This window comes from Haemaphysalis longicornis, unplaced genomic scaffold, assembly GCF_048455015.1.
Source record: "Haemaphysalis longicornis isolate Haplotype H1 unplaced genomic scaffold, Haemaphysalis longicornis Haplotype H1 scaffold_12, whole genome shotgun sequence".
Classification (NCBI taxonomy): domain Eukaryota; kingdom Metazoa; phylum Arthropoda; class Arachnida; order Ixodida; family Ixodidae; genus Haemaphysalis; species Haemaphysalis longicornis.
This window is the reverse complement of record NW_027526225.1, coordinates 32,453,969-32,476,062: the sequence shown is the minus strand read 5'-3', so window position 1 is coordinate 32,476,062 and position 22,094 is coordinate 32,453,969. Positions and strand designations below refer to the sequence as shown.

The 22,094-nt window shown below is 46.6% G+C and overlaps 1 protein-coding gene across 2 annotated transcripts in view; it reads left to right on the top strand.

The window, feature by feature from the left end:
• LOC144162552 (receptor-type tyrosine-protein phosphatase T-like) overlaps window positions 1–22,094 on the top strand; it is a 616,771-nt gene that overhangs the window by 101,672 nt on the left and 493,005 nt on the right. For both annotated transcript variants that reach the window (XM_077693138.1, XM_077693139.1), the window contains exons 11-14: window positions 4,800–4,952; window positions 12,610–12,743; window positions 16,875–17,058; window positions 17,127–17,197. In XM_077693138.1, the coding sequence (XP_077549264.1) occupies window positions 4,800–4,952; window positions 12,610–12,743; window positions 16,875–17,058; window positions 17,127–17,197 (542 nt within the window). The remainder of the gene's footprint in view (window positions 1–4,799; window positions 4,953–12,609; window positions 12,744–16,874; window positions 17,059–17,126; window positions 17,198–22,094) is intronic.

Sequence of the window (22,094 nt, the reverse complement as noted above, 5' to 3'; positions counted from 1 at the left end):
TGGCTGTGTTTCCGTGGAGGAGCTGCGCCAAAGGGCCGATAATAGTGGCAAAGTTTGGCACGAATCGGCGAAAATAGGAACCGAGGCCAATAAAGTTTTGCAGGTCTTTCAGAGTGGTCGGTTTTGGAAACTGCACCTGCACGAAGCTCCTCCGGGACCGGAAGAATGGCGTCTTTGGAATCCAAGTGGCCAAAGAATGTTAGGTTCTGAGCAGCAAACCGACACTTCTTCAAGCTTACATTCCCGCCAGCCGAAGTAAGACACGTCAACGATTGTTCAAGGCGCTCCAGTTGCGCGTTGAAATCTGGCGAAAACATGACAATGCCATTGAGATAACAAAGACATCTTTCCCATTGAGGCCACGTAGAACATTGTCCATCATTCCTTCGAAGGTTGCTGGCGGATTAAAAAGACCGAAAGGCATCACATTGGATTCGAAAAACCCATCGGGTGTAATTAGCGTTTTTTTTTAACAATCGCCATCGGCCATGGGCACTTGCCAGTAGCCAGAGCGCAAGCTTAGTGAGGAGAACTCGGCCCCCTGTAATCAGTCGAGAGCATCGTCGATATGAGGTAGCGGGTAGGCGTCCTTACGCGTGATCTTGTTCAGGAGACGGTAATTTCCGAAGAACAGGACCGGCCCGTCTCTAATCGTTACCAGTGCCACGGGAGAGGCGCATGGGCTAGTAGCGGGCTGAATTACGTTGCGCGTAAGCATATCTGCTACTTGCTCGTCGATCACGCGGCGCTCCGCAGGTGACACGCAATATGGTAGCTGCCGTAGTGGGGCGTGGGTGCTGGTGTCAATTTTGTGGTAGACGGTCGACGTACCTCTTAAGGTGGCCTGCTGGCAATCGAACGATTCGCAAAAACGCTGTAGAATATCGATGACGTGGTCGAATTTGGCCGAGGTGAGGTAATTGTTTATAGTTGGTTGGAAACAGCGCGTTAAAACGGGATCACGAAAAAAAGAACCGGACAGGACGAGCGGTCGTCCTGTCCGGCGCTCGTCCTGTATGGTTCTTTTCTTTGTAATGACGTTTTAACGCGCTGTTTCCAACCAATCGTCGCTTTACCAACTCGCCCAACTCTCTATCCTACTGCATTGCTTATAGACTGTAGGAACACTTGTCAACGCGTAAATGTGGGCTAGTTGGTTCTAACTGGGAAATACGGTTAGGTAGCGCGGTAAATACGGGACAAGCAGAGAAACCACACAGGACTAACGCTAGTTTTTTTACACTTCCTTCTCTGGAACTAAGGCAATCGAAGCCTTCTGCAATACACCTTTCGTTGTTTTCTGTATCAACTCTTTCGGACACTTTTCTTACAATCGTGAGCATTCCCAAGGGAGTCTCTACCGGTTCAGTACAAAACTTGCTCTCAGCTTAGAATTCCTTCTACAGACGGAGGCAAGTCTACTTGTCCAATACAAGTCACCTTTCCAGGACTTGCGGCGACTTTGTGTTGTCCTTTCTTCATGGCATAGAGAGACGGCAAACACTTTGTCCAGAGAAACTCTATCACCCTGTCTGCGTCACAGGAGAACTAGCGGTACAGTCCATCGGCGTCTCGTGAACCAACCGACGCAGAGTCGGTTGGTTCATGAGATATTTGGTTCACACAGTCGGTTGGTTCACGAAAGATGAAGAATGTGGGAAGACAGTACAAAAGCGGAGAAAAATGCCCGCCATGCGGGAGGATCCCGCAGTGCGAACCGCCGGTTGGGAGGATCCCACCCGGCGGGTAATTTTTTTCTACTTTCTTTGTCTTTGCGCATTCTTTATCTGTTTGATTCTGTGACCTGCCACATTCTCCCCTTTGATTTCCGAGATTTTCTTGACTGCCAACCCTTATTGCTGTTATAATTCAACGAGTCCCTCATTTCCTTTTTTGTAATTTGCTAAATATATATATATATATATATATATATATATATATATATATATATATATATATATATATACATTCTGACGAAGGCCGGTCCTCGGGCCGAAACATTAAAAACCATGCCGTTGTCGACGTGTGCCCCCTTTTTCTCATAAATTTGACCGGTGTCCAAGAAACTGTTTCTTGCAATAATATATATATATATATATATATATATATATATATATATACATTTATATATATGGGGGTGTGCGTACATAAGAATTTAATGGCCTGAGAGGAAGTCAGAAGGGAAGTGTTGCCATTCCGCCATGGTTGACACTAAGATGAAGAAGTGATAGCTAAGGAACGTAAAAGGAATTACGTAGAGCGTTGTTATTGGAAGGGCTGCTTTTGACCCTTAGCATGCCGACCATGCTAAGGGTCACCAGAGATGAGTCATAAATTTCCTTCCCAGCTCCGTATGTGCCGCTAGGTTATGTCACTGCCATGCGTGACAAAAAACCTTCGGCCCCCTGGTTACCGATTGCGGCCTCCGTTTGTATCTTCTTGCACAGCTTCCCCGAAGCAAGCGGAGAAATTGTCGGTGTTATAATCAAACCCGAAGCCACCGCTGCAGATGTAGTCTCTCTTGTTTGCACCTGCATTGACGTGCGTGCATCAAATTCTATCCCTCTGCTCTGGGTGATAGCAACCGCTGTTGTGAATAATTTGCTCTGGGGTGCCTCTTTTTCCCACCCTTGCAAAGGTACAAACGACTGCAGACTGTCAAAATCAGTTTATTTGCCCCAAACCCTCTTATTATTCTTGCCAAACATCATAATAAATATTCCGCTGAATTCACTGCTCAGATTGGTGCAATTGCTCACGACTGTAGCGCCACCAACCGGCTAGCTGAAGTTTGTACTTTCTTTATCTCCCATGTCTCCCTGGCATTTTCGTCTTGTTTCTATTGGTTCTAGCTTTTAGGGTATTTTTGTCCTCTGTATTTTTTCAAGTTTATTTTTGCCTTGCTGTAATCATTGAGCTTTTACACATACTTTCTGTGTTATTCTTCTTAACTTTTAACGCGTAGCTTTGAGGGCCGCGTCTCGCTGCAAAGCAAGCGTCGTCGACGGAGTTTACCGCGGAGAAAAGTGCTGTATCGCCGCCTTGCGGTGTAATCCAAAACCAGTCGGCAACCCTTCACTAACCAAGTAAAGAAAAACCTAATTTGGGTTCCTGTGGTACTTGCAGCCGGGTCTCCGAGGCAGTAGCCGAGTGCGTCACTACTCTATTAACTCGACAGAGGGGAACAAGAGAGCCCGGTTTGCGCAGCCTGACAAGTGAACGTGACAGCACGTGGGTATAACAGGGGCACGATAGCCACGGAGTGCTCGGTGCGAAGTGTGGCCAGTGCTTCCGTCGATGTAACTCGACCAGAAAACAAGAAACGACCGAGTTGAAAAACACACGAATAGGATGTTGCAGCAAAGACTTTTACGCTTTAGCCTTCATTTTCGCTTTCAAAGTGCTCACAACACGCTAATGAAGAAAGAAAGACGACATGCCGCTCTCTTTCCTCGCCCCTATGTGTTGAGCACTTTCGGCCCCAACATGACTAGTCACGAACTATCCCAACTGCCCGTTATGCTTTCGCCTATAAAGCACGTCAGTGGTCTAAAGTACCGCGGATTTTCCCTCGATTTGTCTCCCCTTTGAATGGCAGACGTTGGTCGACGTCGTAGATCTCACGGTAGGTGCCTTCAGTCGTCAGCGCGCGGTACAGAAGCGAACGCCGAGGCATTTGTTTTCTCTCCAAACGTGGTCCCCCCAATGGCACTCGTAAATTTCTATCCCCCGAACCGCAGGGCGCTGCCCCAAAAGATGGAGCACAAACAAGAGCGGAAGTTTTTCGCCGCCCGGGAATTTTCAACAGCGGAGCTGATTCGGGCTCGGTCCGGTGGCGTTCGCAAAAATTTACCCAGCAAAAATACCAAGCACACGTGCGCATGTGCCGCTTAAAGAGCGCCCGGCTTCGGCAAGCTCGACCCTCGAGAACACTCTGCCAATGTTCGTGGCGCAATCTCTCGCGTGCTGTTCTCCTCGCCAGTTAATGTGCATTTGATGTTCGTGGGTGCCTGAAGTGGCGAGCACAGAACGGCTCCCGTTACAGACGCCGGGCTCGCGAAGCGGGTTGCCGCGAGTTCTAGCACGTGCTAAAGCGGTCTCCTTCGGGGCAGATGTAAAAGGCTGCTTACAAAACGATCCGGGCCTGCCAGACATGGAGTGTTTTGAGCGGCAAGTTCGGAAATCCATGTGCGGTGCAACAGCCGGGTCTCTGACTAAGGGAGAGGGGCCACCAGCTATTCTGTTTCTGTAGCTAAAAAATTAATCGGCGCTACAAAAGGGACGAAGAAACACCTAACACACAACACGGTGCCGACTTCGACACCGTGCTGTGGGTTACGTGTTTCTTCGTCGCTGTTTCAGCGCCGATTAGTTTTTTAGCAGTATGCACCAACTCGCCCACATCAAGATTTTGTTTCTTTATCCCTGCCCCGTTAGTGCATGCTGCGTGCATGCATTTGTTTATATATATACGATGCGAACAGGGCCATATAACTCTATCGCTTTGCACGTTTAGAGGCAAAGTTTAAGCTTCTTTAATATGTTTTCTTCTCTGCTTTTATTGCTCGTTTTATCTGTTAATTCTTTTGGTTACTTATTTTAGTTTTACTACATTGTGCTGGTGCATGCTTCGTGCATATGTTTCAACCTAGACGACCAACCGAGCTACACCAAAACACGATAGTCTGTGTTTATCTATATCTAACATTTGAAGATGTGTACTCCACTCATCTCTATATTTCAGAAAAGGAATACATTTTCCACCCTTTCCCTCTCTCTTTCTCCCCATGACGTCACAGCTTGTCAGCCAAATTTCTACGGAGCAGACTGCAAACAAAGTAGAAAATGCTTCTGCAAGACAAAGCAGTTCTGCGACATCGACACTGGCACCTGTCGCCAAGACAACGGCACATGTCTCCAAGGCTGGAAAAATGGCCCTTACTGCGACACAAGTAAGTTGCAATAATTATTCGCCGGTGAAATAATGCATCACCAGGAAATGATCTGGCATCCCTGTTGTAGTGGTTGGCCGTCAGCTCCAATGACTTCCCAAGGTTAATTTTGGCCCTCAGTCCCGAGCAACTGTGGTGCACCTGTCAACACGAGGCGGTGAGAACAGCGATACAGCAGAGGATGCTGAGAATCTCTGTGCCCGGACAGGAAGTTGACGCTGGCAACGTTCAACGAATGCACTTTGTCTAGTGAGGGAAACCTTGGTGTACTAGCAGAGGCGCTCTCTGACGTTATGTGGGATATCATCCGGTTAAGCAAACTTAAAAGAACAGGTGAGTGCTTCATGGAGCTGAGTAGCAGACATATTTTATGCCACACAGGAAAACAAAAGAAAAAACACGGGGTGCGATTCTTAATCTACAGAGAAATAGCAGGGAACGTGGAAGAACTCTTCAGCATTAACGAGAGGCGCAGCCGCTGAATTCAAGCTAAACAAGCGATACAGATAAAAGATAGTACAGGCCTATGCGCAAACAACAGCTACAATGATGAAGCCGTAGAAAATATCTACGAGGACATAGAATCAGCTATCAAGAACGTAACAACGCAGTTAGCGATTGTGATGGCAGACTTCAACGCAAAAGTCGTTGATAAGAAAATGGCAGAACTGTTCAGGGGAACATTGGAATACACAACCGAAACAGTTGAGGAGATACACAGGGGAAATTTGCGGATAGAATTCCCCTGCGGCTAAGGAACACATTTTCCTACAAACGAAAGAATAGGAAATGGACAAGGGAAAGCACCGATGGTACAATAAAAAACGACAGTGACTTCATTTGAAGGGACAATCCAGTTATTCTGCAGGACGTAGAGGTACTAGTAAGCTTCGGAGCAGTAAGCTTCGGAGCAGCGGTGGTTAGATGCAAGCTCAGGCTACATCGCAAAAGAGAAACGAGGAAACCAGTGAAAAATAACAAACCCAGCAAGGAGTCAGTCAGTCCCAGGATGAAGAAGTTTAAAAAACTCTTCAAAAGAAATTTCTGCTTCTAAACGAGAACCAGGATGGTATAGGCGGGCTAATACACAACATAATCATCGTAATAACCGAATCTGCAGCAGCTGTGGCCGAACCAGCATGTAGTAAACACACGGGAAAACTAACGAACACAACAAAGAAACTAATTGCAAAACGCAAGAACATGACAGTGTCAAGTACGGTGGATCAAGTTGAGTTAGAAAAGCTGCCGAAATTCATTAGCAGAAGTAAAACAAACGATTTTCGTGCATATAACATGGCAGTGATCAAAAAAGCGCTGTAAATTGGAGGAAGCTTTAAAGCAACTAAGAGGAAGCTGTCATCGAAAAAAATGCACGCACTCACAGACGAGCAGGGTAGCACCACGGACAACATGGACGAGAGAATGAAGGTAGCAGAACGATTCTGCACCACACTATATGCCAGCGACGTTGACCACGGGAAACTACTGAGTGTACAAGCTTAACTTGAGGTGTCCCACTAGTAACTAAAGAAGCAGTAGGAAAGGCTCTCAAAGGCAGGAAAAGAAGAAAAGCTGAAGATGAGGACGGTGTAACCATGGCTCTTCGGAAAGAGGAAGAGATACTGTACCGGAAAAATTTGCTGCAATATTTTTGGTATCCTTGAAGGCTCAAACAGTGCCTATAGCCTGGAACAACGACAGCATTATTCTGTTTCAATAAAGAGGAAGATATCAACGACCCTTACAAAATACAGACCCATCACCCTAGTCTCAGTGGTTAATAAGCTGTTTACCAGCGTTATAGTTAGCCGCAAAGGTGACAGCTTGGATTCTGAACAACCCTGAGAGCGGGTTGGGTTTAGGAAAAGGATCACCTCCATGTATCACGTCCATGTTGTCAATCACGTGATATAAAAATCCGTAGAATGCACTAAAACTCTTTACATGGCATTTATTGACAATGAGAAAGCGTTTGTCTCAGTACACACTGCTGCTATGTTAAAATCATAAACAGATTTGGGACTAGCAGAGACCTACATAAGACTTCTAGACGACATATATAAAGGATGTAAGAGCAGGATATCAGTTCACACGCAAAGCGATAAATTCCCGATTCAAAAAGAAGTAGGACAGAGAGATTTAATTTCGCCAAAACTGTTCACAGCATGTCTGGATGGGGTATTCAGAAAGCTTGACGGGGAAAACACAGGATTAAGGATTGAAAACACACCGGAGCAGTGCTCGGAAGTGTTTAAGGAGCAAGGAATAGACGAGATCTGTATAAGACTCCTAGACATATATGAGTTATGTACGGGCAGGATAATACTTCTGAAGGAAAGCGAAAAGTTCCTGATCCAAAAGGGTGTGCGACAGCGAGATAACATTTCACCAAATTAGTTCCCAGCATGTCTGGAGGGCGTATTAAGGAAGCTTGACTGGGAAAGCGCCAGTTAATGGATAAACGGGGAATACCTGAGTCATCTGTGGTTTGCATACGACATAGTCTTCCTCAGTGAATCGGCAGAACAACTGCAAAAAATGATTCAGATCTTCAATCAGGAAGCATCGCAGTAGGGTTAAAAATTATTACGAATAAATCTAAACTAAAGATAAATAAGCATGCTGTAAGCGCCCTCTTCAGCATAGGTAGCGAAACACTAGAACAAGTAGAAAAATATAAGTAACTCTTTCAGGACTTCTGTCCAATCCAACCGCGAGAAAAAAATCCGGCGCAGAATAGGAATGGGTTGGGGCGCACTCGGCAGGCACTCACAAATATTGAACAGTAAGCTACCTCTATCCCTAAGAAGAAAAGTATTCACCCAATGCGTTCTACCGGTGATGACATACGGAAAGGGAACTTGGCGCCTTACTAGACAACTGGAAAGAAAACTGAGGTCTTACAAAGGAGCCAGTGAGCGAATAATGATAGGAGTAACACTGGATCAGGGCGCACACTCCAGTAGAAGATATGAATAGTTCAAATTAACAAGAAGAGATGGACTTGGGTTGGCCGTGTACTCAGACGACTAACAAAAGGTGGACCACAAGGATCGGAATAGAAGACAGGGAAGGCGAGTAACTCGTTGGAACGACTAAATACGAACATTTAAAGGCCAATAATGAACTCGGGCACCGAAGGACGGGCGCGGGTGGGGGTGAGTGGGAGAAGCCTTCGTTCTGCAGTGGACATAAATATGCTGTTGATGACGATTCTCAAGATGCCTACTTTACATTGAGAGCTACAAAGCCTTCACCAGACCGTTGGCTCTGTTGGCAGATTAAGTTTTTTAGACTTTTTTTTTTGCTTTCTACACACCCTGCAGTGTGTGTAATCGCGGTAATCTGCGTGTACCGCGGTAATCTGCGTGTACACATACGATGAAGATGTGGAAGCCAAAACACCGCTGCCCGTATAAATTTTCCGATACATTTTTTGGCACGTTACCATTGCATGTGGTGTTTATCTGGTAGCAGCAAAGACCTGTCCGCACGAACGGAAGCATCTGATTAAATTTCTGCGACGTAAATGAAGAACCCCTATAAAAAATTCTGTGGCGTAAAACCAGAGCATTGAAGATTTAGGTTAAAATGTCGGGCTGGTGCCCGTAATGCTGCGGGAATAATTGACTCCTTCGGAAGTACCGTTTGTCAAAAATTAAGACTTATTAGACTTATTCCGGGCTTCAGAGAAGAAATCGGCCATCCACCTGCTCGCTCATTACCTGCTGGCTATTAGCTAAGTCCCTATTGTTTAAATGGGCCATGAAGGAAATAAGGAGAGCAGTAAAATACCTATAAGGAAGGGCGTCAGGCAAGGAGACAAAATATCTCCAATGTTATTCACAGCATTTTTACAAGAGGTATTCAGAACATTGGATTGGGAACAGATGGGCGCAAGGGTTAAGGGAGAGTACCTCATTAACCTCAGATTTGCTGATGACGCTGCCCGGCTAAGTCACTCGGGGGACTTGCTTACCGCACTGCTTACATGCTTACCGCATGTAAGCTTACCGCATGCTTACCGCACTGGATGAGAAGAGCAGAATCGTGGTGCTGAAAATTAACACGCAGAAACCTAAAGTAGTAATGCTCAATAACCCCGGGGGAGCACAGCGGTTTGAGATAAGTGGTGAGGCAGTGGAAGTTGGAAGCGAATATGTCTACTTCGGCCAAGTAGTGACCCCGGATCCCAACCATGAGGCAGAGATAATTAGAAGGATAAGAATGGGGTGGAGTGCATTCGGCAGGCATTCTGAGTTAATAAATGGCAGCCTGGCATTGTTCCTAAATGGGAAAGTGTATAACAGCTGCATGTTACCGGTTCTGCCCTACGGGGCAGAAAGTTGGAGGATCAGTGAAAGGGTTCAACTTATATTGAAGACGACTAAGTGGGCAACGCAACGGAAGATTACAGCTGTCACGTTAACGGATAAGAAGAGAGCGGAGTGGGTCAGGGAACAAACGCGTGTTAAGGACACATTACAAGAAATTAAGAAGAAATAGGCGTGCACCGGGCATATAATGCGAAAGCAAGATAACCATTGGTCATTAAGGGTAACAGAGTGGATCCCTAGCGAAGGCAAGCGTGGCAAGGGGGCGGCCGAAAGTTAGATGGGCAGATGAGATCAAGAAGTTTGCGGGGATGAATAGGTCGCAGTTAGCACAGGAACGCCGGGATAATTGGAGATCCATGGGAGGCCCTTGCCCGGCCGTGAGGGTAGACAGGCGGATGATGATGATGAGGATGATGAGGAACGAAAATAAAACCTTGTTCAATTTTAAAAAAGTGGCTTTTAATAAATATTTTAGCTCTATTTCAGCCGCTGCATGCGTTTTTTACCTGAACATTAGGAAATACTATGAAAGCAAGTTTTGAAACTCGCGCTGCAGTTACGTCACCAGTGACTAAGTAGCGGCACCACAAACGCAATAGAGAGAAACGATAAGAACATAGCTATCGGTTTCTTAACTTCGCGTTAGTATTCAAGTGATAGGATGAAACGAATGTAGAGGCCCTGGTGCATTCGTCGATGCATGTATCTTGGCGGCGGCTTAGGAGGACGGCCTCCAATCACACTAACAACATTCTGTGACGTCTCAGAGAAATTTCCAGGAAGGGGCTGGACATTTGCCCCTTCGTCACATGTTTTCTTTGAAGCCTACTTCTTGGAAGTTATCGACAAAATTTTGTTAGATATTGAGCCAAACAGCCTTTATGTTTAAACAATGCTGCTTGTATTTTGCCTTCACGGTGCCTTTAATTCCGCTGTCATGGGGAAGTGGTGAAGGGGGACTGGGTTTGCATGAGTTAATTCAATTCGCCTTCGCCAAATAAAGTGAACCCTCAATCTCTGTTCTAGGGCAGATCCTACAATATCAATAGAAGTGACCTGTCTGCGTCACAAGCACTTTGTTTATTTTAGTGGGAAAACGCCGCCGCCTGCCAATCTGGATTTTTTCCTTTGTTTGTACGCAGCCTTGCCTCAGCGACTGAATAAAAAACACTTGTACATGTGAAGCCATTACAATTCACATGGTTCTTCCCAATTGCTTTTCTGTGCGCTTAAAAATCACGAAACTTATGTTTGTTTATAAGGATGACGAAGTATGCGGTAACTTTTACGGATATAGCGAAGCTAGCCACGGCAACGGATGATTCAGCACGTTTGGTTTAAAGCGGCGAAGCTACAACTTGGCTGTGAGGCTCGCCGTAGTGGAGGGTTCCAAATTAATTTTCAACACCTGAGAATCTTCAACATGCTCCGAGATCTATAAAAAAGTTAAAGCCTTTTACCTCGATGTGAAAGCTGTCGGAAGTGCAAAGCAGTGATTCGCCATAATGGCTGGTGGCGCTGTTATCCGCTCACTGGTATACCACCCATCACGCTCTTCGCCGCCCTGTTTCACTTCTCTTTTCATAAATATGCAGTTCAAACTTCCCGCCTTCGCAGTGCTCGCGCACCCCCCGCCTGAAACGGCACCAGCGACAGTTCTGTTCGTTATGTGGTTGCCTCAATTTCGTACGCTGGAGCTGTTTTGTGTGACTTCAAACACGTAAAATGCGCGGCTAAAAGGCTTTCTGCGGAATTCCGAACCCGCAATTTTTCTTGCGTGGTGGCTTTTTTCTCTTGCTATCGTAAAAACCAACCCAACGAGCGTTGCTAACTAAATGAACGCGGGAGCTGGCCGGTACTTAGGGATATTTTGCCTCAAATGTAACTGCAGTTTTCTTTGCACTTAACAACGGGTATATATTGGACAGGCACCAGCGGTTCACGAGTTTCGAATGGTTTTGACTATCTAAACAGCGTGGTTTTCGAAGCTCGGCGTGACTTCATGACAACGGGACAGCAGGCTCTACTTGGGTCCGTTATCTCGCTGCGCCGCCTGATTCCGGCAGTCGCATGGATCGTTAGGGAGCTACGACGACAAGGCGAGCCCTTAAAGTTATCTGCAATTAAAACGGGACTCATTGCTTTTCGCCTCTATCTGAAAAGGAGACACCGCGTCCGGGATCCAATCCGCTTCCTTGTTCTCAGCAGCGCAACACTTCAGCTACTTAGCCACTACCATGGGCACAGCATTATCCCCCAAGACAGACTAGCATAGCAATACTAAGCATGACTATACAACGCCCGTTCACTCTTTTTGAAGGCGCGTATACAACAGTTCTTTTTTCTCAAAGAATAAAGCCTAGCTTGATTTTCAGCACTGAACGTGCGAAAGTATATGGCTGCCTTATATTGAAGCAGGGACGCGGAACTTCACGTCGCAGAATCATGGAACAGCTTAATTACTGCAACCGCTTGATCATGGAGCAGTGGCTATTACAAACGTTAGATTCCTGTTGCACGGAACTGCCAAAAACGTTCATTAAAAAAACCTGCCACCTGTAACGCTCGAGGTCAGGTAAGTTGAACCGGACCTTGTGTTTCCCAGTGGTGTTTTGAGGCAGCCAAAAGCGCTGCTTTCAACGCAGTACTGTTTGACCATTTATTTTCGAATGCTTTAAACACCTCGCGAGTGAATAAATCATGACATCATTTGCAAAACAATAATATGAAGCTTTCTTCTCACTATGCATCCTGGAAGTTTTAGCCCCCCGTATATGAGCACCAGCCGCTTTATGTAACTCTGTCAGAATCTCTGGCACACCCTTCAGTACAACCGCAAGTGATAATACGATAGCCGCTGATGACGATCGTGCGACTTCATCAGTTCATAGGCTTCATCACTTTCATAACAGCGGAGCTGATGTAGGTGGTGCTTTTTGTCCGTCAGCTGAAGGTCGTCCCTCACGCAGGGGTAGGAGCAGGTTCCCAGGCCCGCCGGTCGCTGGGTCTGGGAACCTCCTCGGCGGTGATTCCGATACCGTCCGAGAGAGCTAGCAGTTGTCTCGCAGGTGCGGGTTCCTCTCCCTTCCGCTAAGAGAGGGAGCGGGAGGGGAGCCTTCCGCAGCTTACGTTTAATTGTTAATACCTTTGCGCGAACCATTATATTTGCGCGGCTACGGCACGGCCATTCTCGGGAGAGCGCCTGTGCATGTTTGAAACGACACAAAAAAAAACACAGCTACTCTGTTTCAGCAGATTTCTAACTGTTTAATGCTGGGTTTATTTTTGTGTGTTCACTCTTTTGATTAAAATTTCAGGCTATCCCCTCCTAAAGGACAAACCTTTGGTAAGCGGAATAAGCGACAACAAAGCGATTATTCAGTTTTCTCCTTGGACCAAGAATCAGGACTACGGCGAAGGACAGCCTAAAGAATACCGCATCGAGTTCAAGGTACGCCAACATCTATTTTGAGGCAGCATATGGTGACATAAAATTTATGACTTCGTTCGCGGTTTCGCTACTCCTGGTCACTTTTGAACCGGCGTGACCTGTCGCGCCACTTATTCCAAAGCTTTTACGTAAACCCGCTCGTGTATGGGTTTAGCCGCATAGGTGCCAGCCTGAATTTCCAACAACCCAGACAGCAGGCTGCGTTTAGACAAGTGGACTCAACCATGGACCACATCCATGTTGTCAATCAGGTGGTAGAAAAATCCGCAAAATACATTAAACCGCTTTCCATGGCATTTATATGTTATGAGAAAGCGATTGGCTTGATACACACCGCAGCGGTCCTAAAAGCACTAAAAGACCAGGCAATAGAGGAGACCTACGTAAGACTTCCAGAAGACATATAGAAGGAATGCATGAGAAGGACAACCCTCCACAAGCAAAGCGATAAATTCCCGATCCGAAAAGGGTTAAGGCAAGGCGATACCACCTCGTCAGAACTATTCCCAGCATGTATGGATGAGGTATTTAGAAAGATTGACTAGGAAAACATAGGATTAAGAATATACGGGGAACACTTGAGCCATTTGAGGTTTGCGAACGGCATAGTCTTGCTGAGTGAGAGTGCAGGACACATGCAAACAATGCTTGAGCAACTACTACCAGTAAACAAGGCCATGGGGCTAAAAATATACCATGAAAAATCTGAAGTAACGAGAAATATACATGCCAAAAAGGCCCCCTTCAGCGTAGGAAACGAAACGCTAGAACAAAAAACAGAATATAACTACCTCGGAGAGATGGTTAGTACTGACCCATACCATGAGAGAGAAATCCGGCGCAGAATAGGTATGGGCTGGAGTGCTTTCGGCAAGCACTCCAAAATAATGAAAACTAACCTACCTCTATCACTCAAAAAAAACACACAACCAGTGCATACTGCCGGTTAGGACGTACGGAGCTGAAACTTGGCGCCTTACTTAATAACTAGAATGCAAACTTAGGTCGCCTCGACGGGCCATGGAACGAATAATGTTATGAGCAACACTCAGGGACGGGAAAGGAGTCACCTAACTAGAATAGAAGATATAGTTAAAAACGTGAAATGGACTTGGGCGATGCAGTGAGACGAACCGGCAACCGGAGGATAATTAGGGTAAAAGAGTGGATACCAAGAGGAGGGTCTAGAAGAGGGGAAGGCCATTATTCGATGGAGGGATGAAATAAAGAAACTCAGGGGTAAACTCGGGGCTCGAGTAGCGCAAGAAAGGAGTGATTAGAGGTCAATGGGAGAGTCCTTCGTCCTGCAGTGGACCTGAGTAGACTGATGCTCATGATGATGATGCTCGCCGATGATAGTATTTTATGAGAGAAATTCAATGGTTTTAAAGCAAAGCTTTAGGTGCAACTAGAACTGCTGTAAATCGTTGCACAAATGTTTTCAGGGACCCTGGTGGAATGCAATCATCTACCGAGATTGAATTTTCTTTTAAAAAACCAAGGGCCATGTCATGGGCTGCGTGGGGAGATTTCTTGTCGATTTCTGGTATACTGGGATCAAACTCCTAAATCAAGGTGTTCGAATATATTCAGGCGTTTTATAAATCGTGTGAAACATTTCTGCGCTGTCCTCAATGAAACAAATTTCGCAATGAACTGAGATTTTCAGGTAATTAGGGGCCAGGTTACAAGTCATGTGCGGTACTTTAGAAAAATACCGATCAAAAGGGTTGAAATTGCTAGGTGCCATGTTCCATCGCAATATTAAAACTAACCACAACACCTAATTGTAGTTCTGAGGCGATAAAGGGATTGGTATGAATGGTGCCCGGTTAATGTTTCTGACGCCGGGTTCAGTACGCTCTTTGAAGAAATTGGTCGATCCGCATTCCCGCCCTGTTTGCAGGGGTTACACAAATAGCGTAGCCTGCTATTTCGTACAGATTTAGGGACGAAACGGTATGGCCTGCACTCTAAATTGTTATGCCCATGCAGTGTTTTACCACTCTTTTGCAAGAACTAAGTGCGGCATGAAGTTGATTTCACAAGTCATGGGGGGCCCGTCCTCTTTGATGTCCAGGCAAAGTTAAAACTCGTGGCTTGATTGTTACCTTTCAACAAAGATACTGCTCTGATGAGTCCAAAGCATTATACGCATATTTTGCGTCGCGCGTAGGTTGTTTCCCAGGTGTTGTGGAAGAACTCATTGTGGCACGAAGTTTAAGCTTGCCGAGATCCTGTCCATGTTACCTGAGTTGTACGGGCAAAGTTCAAGGTGCGCGACAGATCTGTATTTTTTGAAAAAATTGGTAGCGCGAGCGATCAATTGAAAGCATTTAACCGTTATTAAATTTTTTCATGGTGACCAGGAATAACTAACTGTGACAATGTGTTTATACTTCGTGGGAAAGGTGGCGGTGTCATCCCTGAAGCATAGGCAATGTTTCAGCTTTGTGGGCAATGTTTGCATGTATTCTTCCCAGGGGCCCTTCTAGAACCGGGGGTACTGGACATGGATGCATTCTACCCTCAGTCCCAGCAACAAAATTTCCTCTAGTTTTCTTTTACTATTAGTTTGTCACAACTAATTTTGGAAACTAGTGGATGAATGTGATTTCAAAGAAACAAAATGGGTTAGATCGACCCCATATGGTTCACTCCGAAATATAGTCCCAAAATTAAATAGTGGGAGCGCTTGTAGGAAGGGGTTGGTACAGAGTGAGACCTGTCTCCGCAAGGTCTGTATCTTCGTGGGTCTTCGACCTGTGAAAGTCCACTCTTGCGTTTGTGTGTCTATAATGTGTTTGAAAGAACAGAAAATGATGGGTGTCCGCTGCTACGCATTTTGCAAAATTTAGCTCTCTTTTCAGATTAAATCCGAGACCTACTGATTGTACACCTTCCAAAGACCATTATGGCATAATGTTTTAGCTGATATATTAACACAGAACCTATATGTATACCAAACTTGTCTATGCCGAACTTCTTGAACGGTACCCTTTGTAGCGTACATACCATACTGGTATTATGAGAGCTCGTGTGGGGCCTTCACAAAACATACGCACCTGAAGTCCATCCTGAACGCTGCTCTAATACTGGGCAATTTAGCGCTTTTGGTTTCGCAGCTATTAACATTATGTATCTTTCCTAAGTGTCCTCACATCGACTAAAATAATGGTGACAGTGGTTATCGCGTTCCGAAACCTGCAGTTTTGAGAACAATTTTGATGCCTTACAACATCAAAGCTTCCTACATGACAAAGTATGTGAAGAGGACAACATGTGCGAGCAGACGACTGTACCTGTTTCGATGCTAGATTCCTTTGGCTAATATCGCAGCGGGTTCTGTGCAAGTTTTCATTTTAGTGAACTCATACTAAACCCCTGCCTAACGATACTTGTGTGCTGTGTTGCTGATTGGGTCGCTTCAAGGCCCATTTATAATAACCACACAGCCCAAGTGCAGCAACTACAGCTTGAGAAACGTAGTAAAAATCAACAACCTTTTTGGACATTTTCCGCAATAGAGACAGAGACCACAGTGACATTGATTATTTGGTCGTGTGTGTAGAGGATTGGACGCATGCTATACCCACCCTGACAGCTAGCGTGGTGAACATTTTCTGCTGGTAGTATTCATTCTACGCACGAGAAAAAGGTAAACTATGCACCTGATACGCTCGTTAATTTACGTCGCGCTCTCCACTGACCAGAGGGCATTTTCCCATTGGCATGAATGTCATACAATTGTTTTTATTCCCGTTGTAAAAATGCGTTTTCGCTGTTAGTCATTTTCAGTCACATTGAAAATTAGAAGGCCTGGGGGTAACGGACATTTGATTATCAAAGAGGCACGAAAAGGTTCGGCCCCACGCTTGTCATGGTTGGTTGTGAATATAGGACCTTCATGACAAAGAGCTTTAAAATATTACCAGGTGCGAAACTATTTTAACGACATTGGTCAACGGGCCAGCAAATGACATAGAAGGGTCACAACTGCCTGACTACCGAAACCTTTGAAACTGCTGAATGGTGAATGGATTGAACTTTGCCTATGTATACTCGACACTTGCACTGGCCTAATTTTATTGCCTGCAAGATGGCTTAAAGGTCATTCTTATATGTTCTCAGGTGGCTAACGAAACTTGGAGTACCCAGAACGTGAAAGCGTTGCCGAACAAACAAGTGTACAACCACACACTGAGGGGGCTGAAAAGTGGGACGTACTACCAGGTTCGCGTTTTGGTCGTGGATGCAGATGGAAACTACAGAGAGCGTGATGCCGCTGTTGAGAAGTTCCGGACTGCCTGCGGGTGTAAGTAGCCCTAGTGGATAAACAAGGTTCTTGAAGCTGAGAAATATTTATTGTTTTTGTTTTTTCAGCCCCCAAAATGGCACCCCAGAACGTCACAATTGACAACAGCAGCACCTCTGAGATCGTGGTCAAGTGGAAAGTGAGTGTCTTAAAACAGCAAAAATGCATCTGGTCGTTTCAGTGCAAGCCATCTTTGTATCCTAGAAGACCATTCAACGTCAAAATTACCCAGCCATCAGCGTATCGGGCCCACATTTTTATTAACATGAGCTAATGAACTGTATCCTTGGGGCCTTCTCGGGCCCTTTCCCCTTCTAAGATTACTTCCATGAAAAAGCCAACACCAGAGGGCAGATCTTCATAAACCCTTACTGCTAATTTCAAAAAAGCTTTAAACCTTCCTGCATGGGTTTAAATTATTTTGTGTAAGTGTGCTTATGGCAGACCAGAAAACACGTTTATTAGAATTCCCTAACAGGGCTTAAACGTAGACATTTTCCAGCAAAAATTTGATGTATTATTCGGTGAGCATTCGAGAAGGTATACGAGGGGGGAACTGGGAAGACTAAACTCCGCAATATTAGAGCGACACTTATTTTGGCTTCACTAATAGCGGTGTCGTAAACAGAAGGCACTGCAAGAAAGCTAACTTTACACTATACCAGCGCACACGATAATGATGATAAAACAAGCAAGGAACGCTTTCCGTAGTCGAAATCGAAACTGGGTCCCCCGCGTATTAAGCCGACTTCTTTATCCGATTTCGACATCATCGCATTCCGGTCGCTCAGGATTTCCTTTTGTTGCTTGCAGTTTTGTTGAAGTGCAGTTTGGCAGTTTGAGTTTCGGTCAAAGATGAGGGTCTAACGACGATGATAGGTTGGGGAGGGAAGCTCAGGTATTTCATTGCGGCTTCATTTGTTGTCGGCTCAGCTTTGACTTTGACTCGCAGGCACCTGGCACCTTGGTCCTTAATATTTGGACTTTGACCGTCAGGTGGTGGGCACTTTCACTTTGAAGCTTTCACTTTTGCCCATCGCCATTTCCTTTTGGCACGCAAAAAGGCTCCGCGGTTAAACCATCATCGTCGTAATACGGAGGCTTCTGATTATAGTTGTGTTGAAAAAACATTTTATCTACGTATGTACGACATGCTAGGAAGACGCCGCAACCTAGAACGCCTTTGTCTGATCTAGGATGGGCGCCACAGCTGATTACAAGTAAACTTTCATTAAGCATGCTGAGATGATCAAAACTGGCAATTTGGTTGTCGACAAAATAAACAATTCAATCTAATACAGGTCTTTATGTACAGTATGTCAAGTTCGCAAGGAAATATTTTAAAAGCTTGTACTAGATCCGCGAAGCAACTACAACGTCTCATCCCCGCACCAGCCCATCTACACACCCGCTTCACAGTTTTACTGCAAAGCTGTCTACAGGCACGTTACGCTGAAGTTTGCTGCACAAGCAGCAGCGCGATATTTCATATCCTGATGGTTCAGAGCTTCATTTTTACTGTATAAGAAAAACCTTGCCATCTCCACTATGAAACCTGGAGAGGGGCGAAGGGATGTGGTTTATACCTGTATTCAAAGATTGTAAGTCCCTCTATTGCCACACGGCGCGCGCTGATATAAGCGACTTCCGAATTACCAAGGTGGAACAGAAAGAAAATTCTAAACAGAGAACTGCAAATTTTAAAGCTAAAGTGAGTACAGGGCGAAATAGAAGCAAATAAGCAAGCGTCAACGATAAACGAATGTCCTGGTGAGTTCATTTAGTACGCGTTTTTGAACATGGAGATGAAATTTTCCAGCGCGAGGCGTTGGAAAACGAGTTTTCTGGTGTTTTAGTACCGTGACCACCTAAGAATACGACGACGAACGACAACATGAGACTCCGACAGCCCGAGCCCCTAAGGTGCTGCGCCACTAAAAGATGTCATGCTCATTCCGACCTCCGTTCGTAACATTTATTTACGTGTGCGTCGCCACCCAGACTGAGATACCAACAGATTATCCCGACTGAAGCCACGTTTGCCCACACATTGGAGGCTTTTGCTAATGGAACAAAAGCCAAAACAAATGAAACGTTTTAGCGGTGCAAGTGACAAGGCGCCAGTCGCTGATATTGTAGCCGACCAATCAGGTTGTAGGTAATGAAAAAGGCAAGGGGAAATCGATGCATTCATCACGCCTGTCTTTCTTTTGCGCCTTGTCTCAGTGTCAGCCCCGTGCATTGTTGGCCCTGCACGCTGCAGGCAAGAAGGGCCGAGAAATCGCCACTCCTTTGTCGATGCCCTGGCGTGGGCTACAGGCAACTTTGTTAGAAGAAGTGCTGCGCTCAGAGCGGCCTCTGTCCAGTACGGGGTTCCTATTGGCGGTGAGCGCGACCACGAGCGGCGCTGCGAAGCGCGCCTCCGTGACGTCGACTTAGGGATTCTCGCATTTGTCGTCTGCTTCACTCGGGCTCGCTCTCCCTGCTGTTCCTTTGCGCTCGCTTGACGTTTGCTGCTTGTCCGCCCCAGATTTTGCGCGTGCGTACGTTTTAAATGCACAGCATTTCAGTAACTCACGATGTCACCCGCGTTGGCGTCCGTAGTCCGCATCGCTCCCCCTACACTACATAAAAAGAAACATCCCCCTCGCGAGGGGCACGATCAAATGCAGAGCATTTCTGCGGGGGGGCGCGCCTGCAAGTCGTATGGATTACGTATTGGTTGTTGTTGTTGTAATTGTTGTCTTCCAGCGTAGACATTGTCGATGAAGTCGATGGTGAAACGTGCCGTGAACCCCCTGCCGCGGCTATGACGCAACGTGGAGCGGCTATGACGCAACACAATCCAACACAATCCACTTTATTCCAATCCAAATCCAAGCCAATCCAATCGAATCCAATCCAATGCCCCTCGCGAGAGAGTGTTATAGCGCCGAAATCGCCACCACGCGAACGCGTGATGCTGACGTCACGATCACGCCACAGATGTTAGCGACCGCAGCGCGCGCGAACGACATATGTGGTTTAAGCGCGAACCGACCGCGGCGAGAGAGCGCGATGAGAGCGCCCCACCTGTTCTTGCGCGCGAACCTAACGCGGCGAGAGAGGGTTTTGCGCACGTCCCCACCTGTTGTGCGCCCGAACCGAACGCGGCGAGAGAGGGCGTTGCGAGCGGAGAGAAGGCGAGGAGGACGCGGGGGAGAGGGCGCACCTCTGGCCGACGGTTGAATGAGTCAAGGATATAACCTTCCGTTCTGTGTCGGCTTGTGGCTCACTTGGTAGAGTACCGTGCACCTTGCGTTCCGCCCGCAGAGTCGTAGGATCGAAACCTGGCGCCGGCAAGTATTTATATAGTGTAGGGGGAGCGATGCGGACGCGGACTACGGACGCCAACGCGGGTGACATCGTGAGTTACTAAAATGCTCTGCATTTAAAAAATATTACCAGCGCCAGGTTTCGAACCAACGACTCTGCGGGCGGAACGCAAGGTACATGGTACTCTACCCACTGCACCACAAAGCCGACACAGAATGGAAGATTACGAACACGCCTTATATCCTTGACTCATTCAACCGTCGGCCACAGGTGCGCCTTCTCCCCCGCGTCCTCCTCGGCTTCTCTCCGCTCGCAACGCCATCTCTCGCCGCGTTCGGTTCGGGCGCACAACAGGTGGGGACGTGCGCAACACCCTCTCTCGCCGCGTTGGGTTCGCGCTGATCAACAGTCGGTTCGCGCGCAAGAACAGGTGGGGGCGCTCGCATCGCGCTCTCTCGCCGCGGTCGGTTCGCGCTTAAACGATATGTCGTTCGCGTGTGCTCCGGTCGCTAACATCTGTGGCGTGATCGTGCCGTCAACATCAGGCGTTCGTGTGGTGGCGCGATTTTGGCGCTATAACACTCTCTCGCGAGGGGCATTGGATTGGATTCGATTGGATTGGATTGGCTTGGCTTGGCTTGGATTGTATTGGTTAGGATTTGGATTGGATTTGATTAAAGTGGATTGTGTTGGATTGTGTTGCGTCATAGCCGCGCCACGTTGCGTCATAGCCGCTCCACGTTGCGTCATAGCCGCGGCAGGGGGTTCACGGCACGTTTCACGTTTCACCGGCGACTTCATCGACAATGTCTACGCTGGAAGACAACAATTAAAACAACAACCAATACGTAATCCATACGACTTGCAGGCGCACCCCCCGCGGAAATGCTCTGCATTTGATCGTGCCCCTCTCGAGGGGGATGTTTTCTCTTACGACATTTAATAACAGGACGCGGTTACAAAAACGCCACCAGAATAATAAATGCAGCTACGCATATGTGTAAGTTACGGCGCCTTGATTTCACGAGGTGTGTATGTGTGTGTGTCGGTGTGTGTATCGGTGTGCATCACCACCGAGGTGTACAGGAGACTTTAAAAGCCCTGAATACAGCGCCGAAAACAAAGCGATTGCGCTCGCTCATGAGGTTGACGCGGTAACGATGAGACAATACGGAGTGGGAAGCAGTCGATTCTTTGGCGAAGGAAAGGCTTCGAGGAGCAAATCCTGTGGTCCTAATTTATCATAATAATAGACTTAAAATCGCATAAACTAGCTGAAGACGTTAGTTAAAGTATAGTTTTGGATACCGCTAGGGAAGAAAGATTGCCGGCGTCACCCTTTTCCTTGCGAAGCCGGTCCTGTGCGTAGCGCGAAGAGTCGGAGCTGGCCGTCAGCTTCTGTATTAAGAAATCTTTCGAGCAAAGGAAATAGCCAGCTGCTAGTAAGCGACAACAGCGAAAATGCAAACCCAAAACGAATTCCAGGCCTTCGGGGCTGTCGGCTTTGGCAGAATGCATTACGATTCGCGGTAATCGCATGTAAGGTAAAACTCAACCTTGCCGAACGCTCGAAAGTATTGCATCACATCCCTTTACGTTGTCATGGCATGAAGCTATGCCGACATGCACTCTTGGCCGCAAAAACTGTAGGTTGAGTTCCAAATAACCCACTGTGTGTATATGCGTGTGCTGGTTTTATACCAGGCTTCTAAACAGAATTG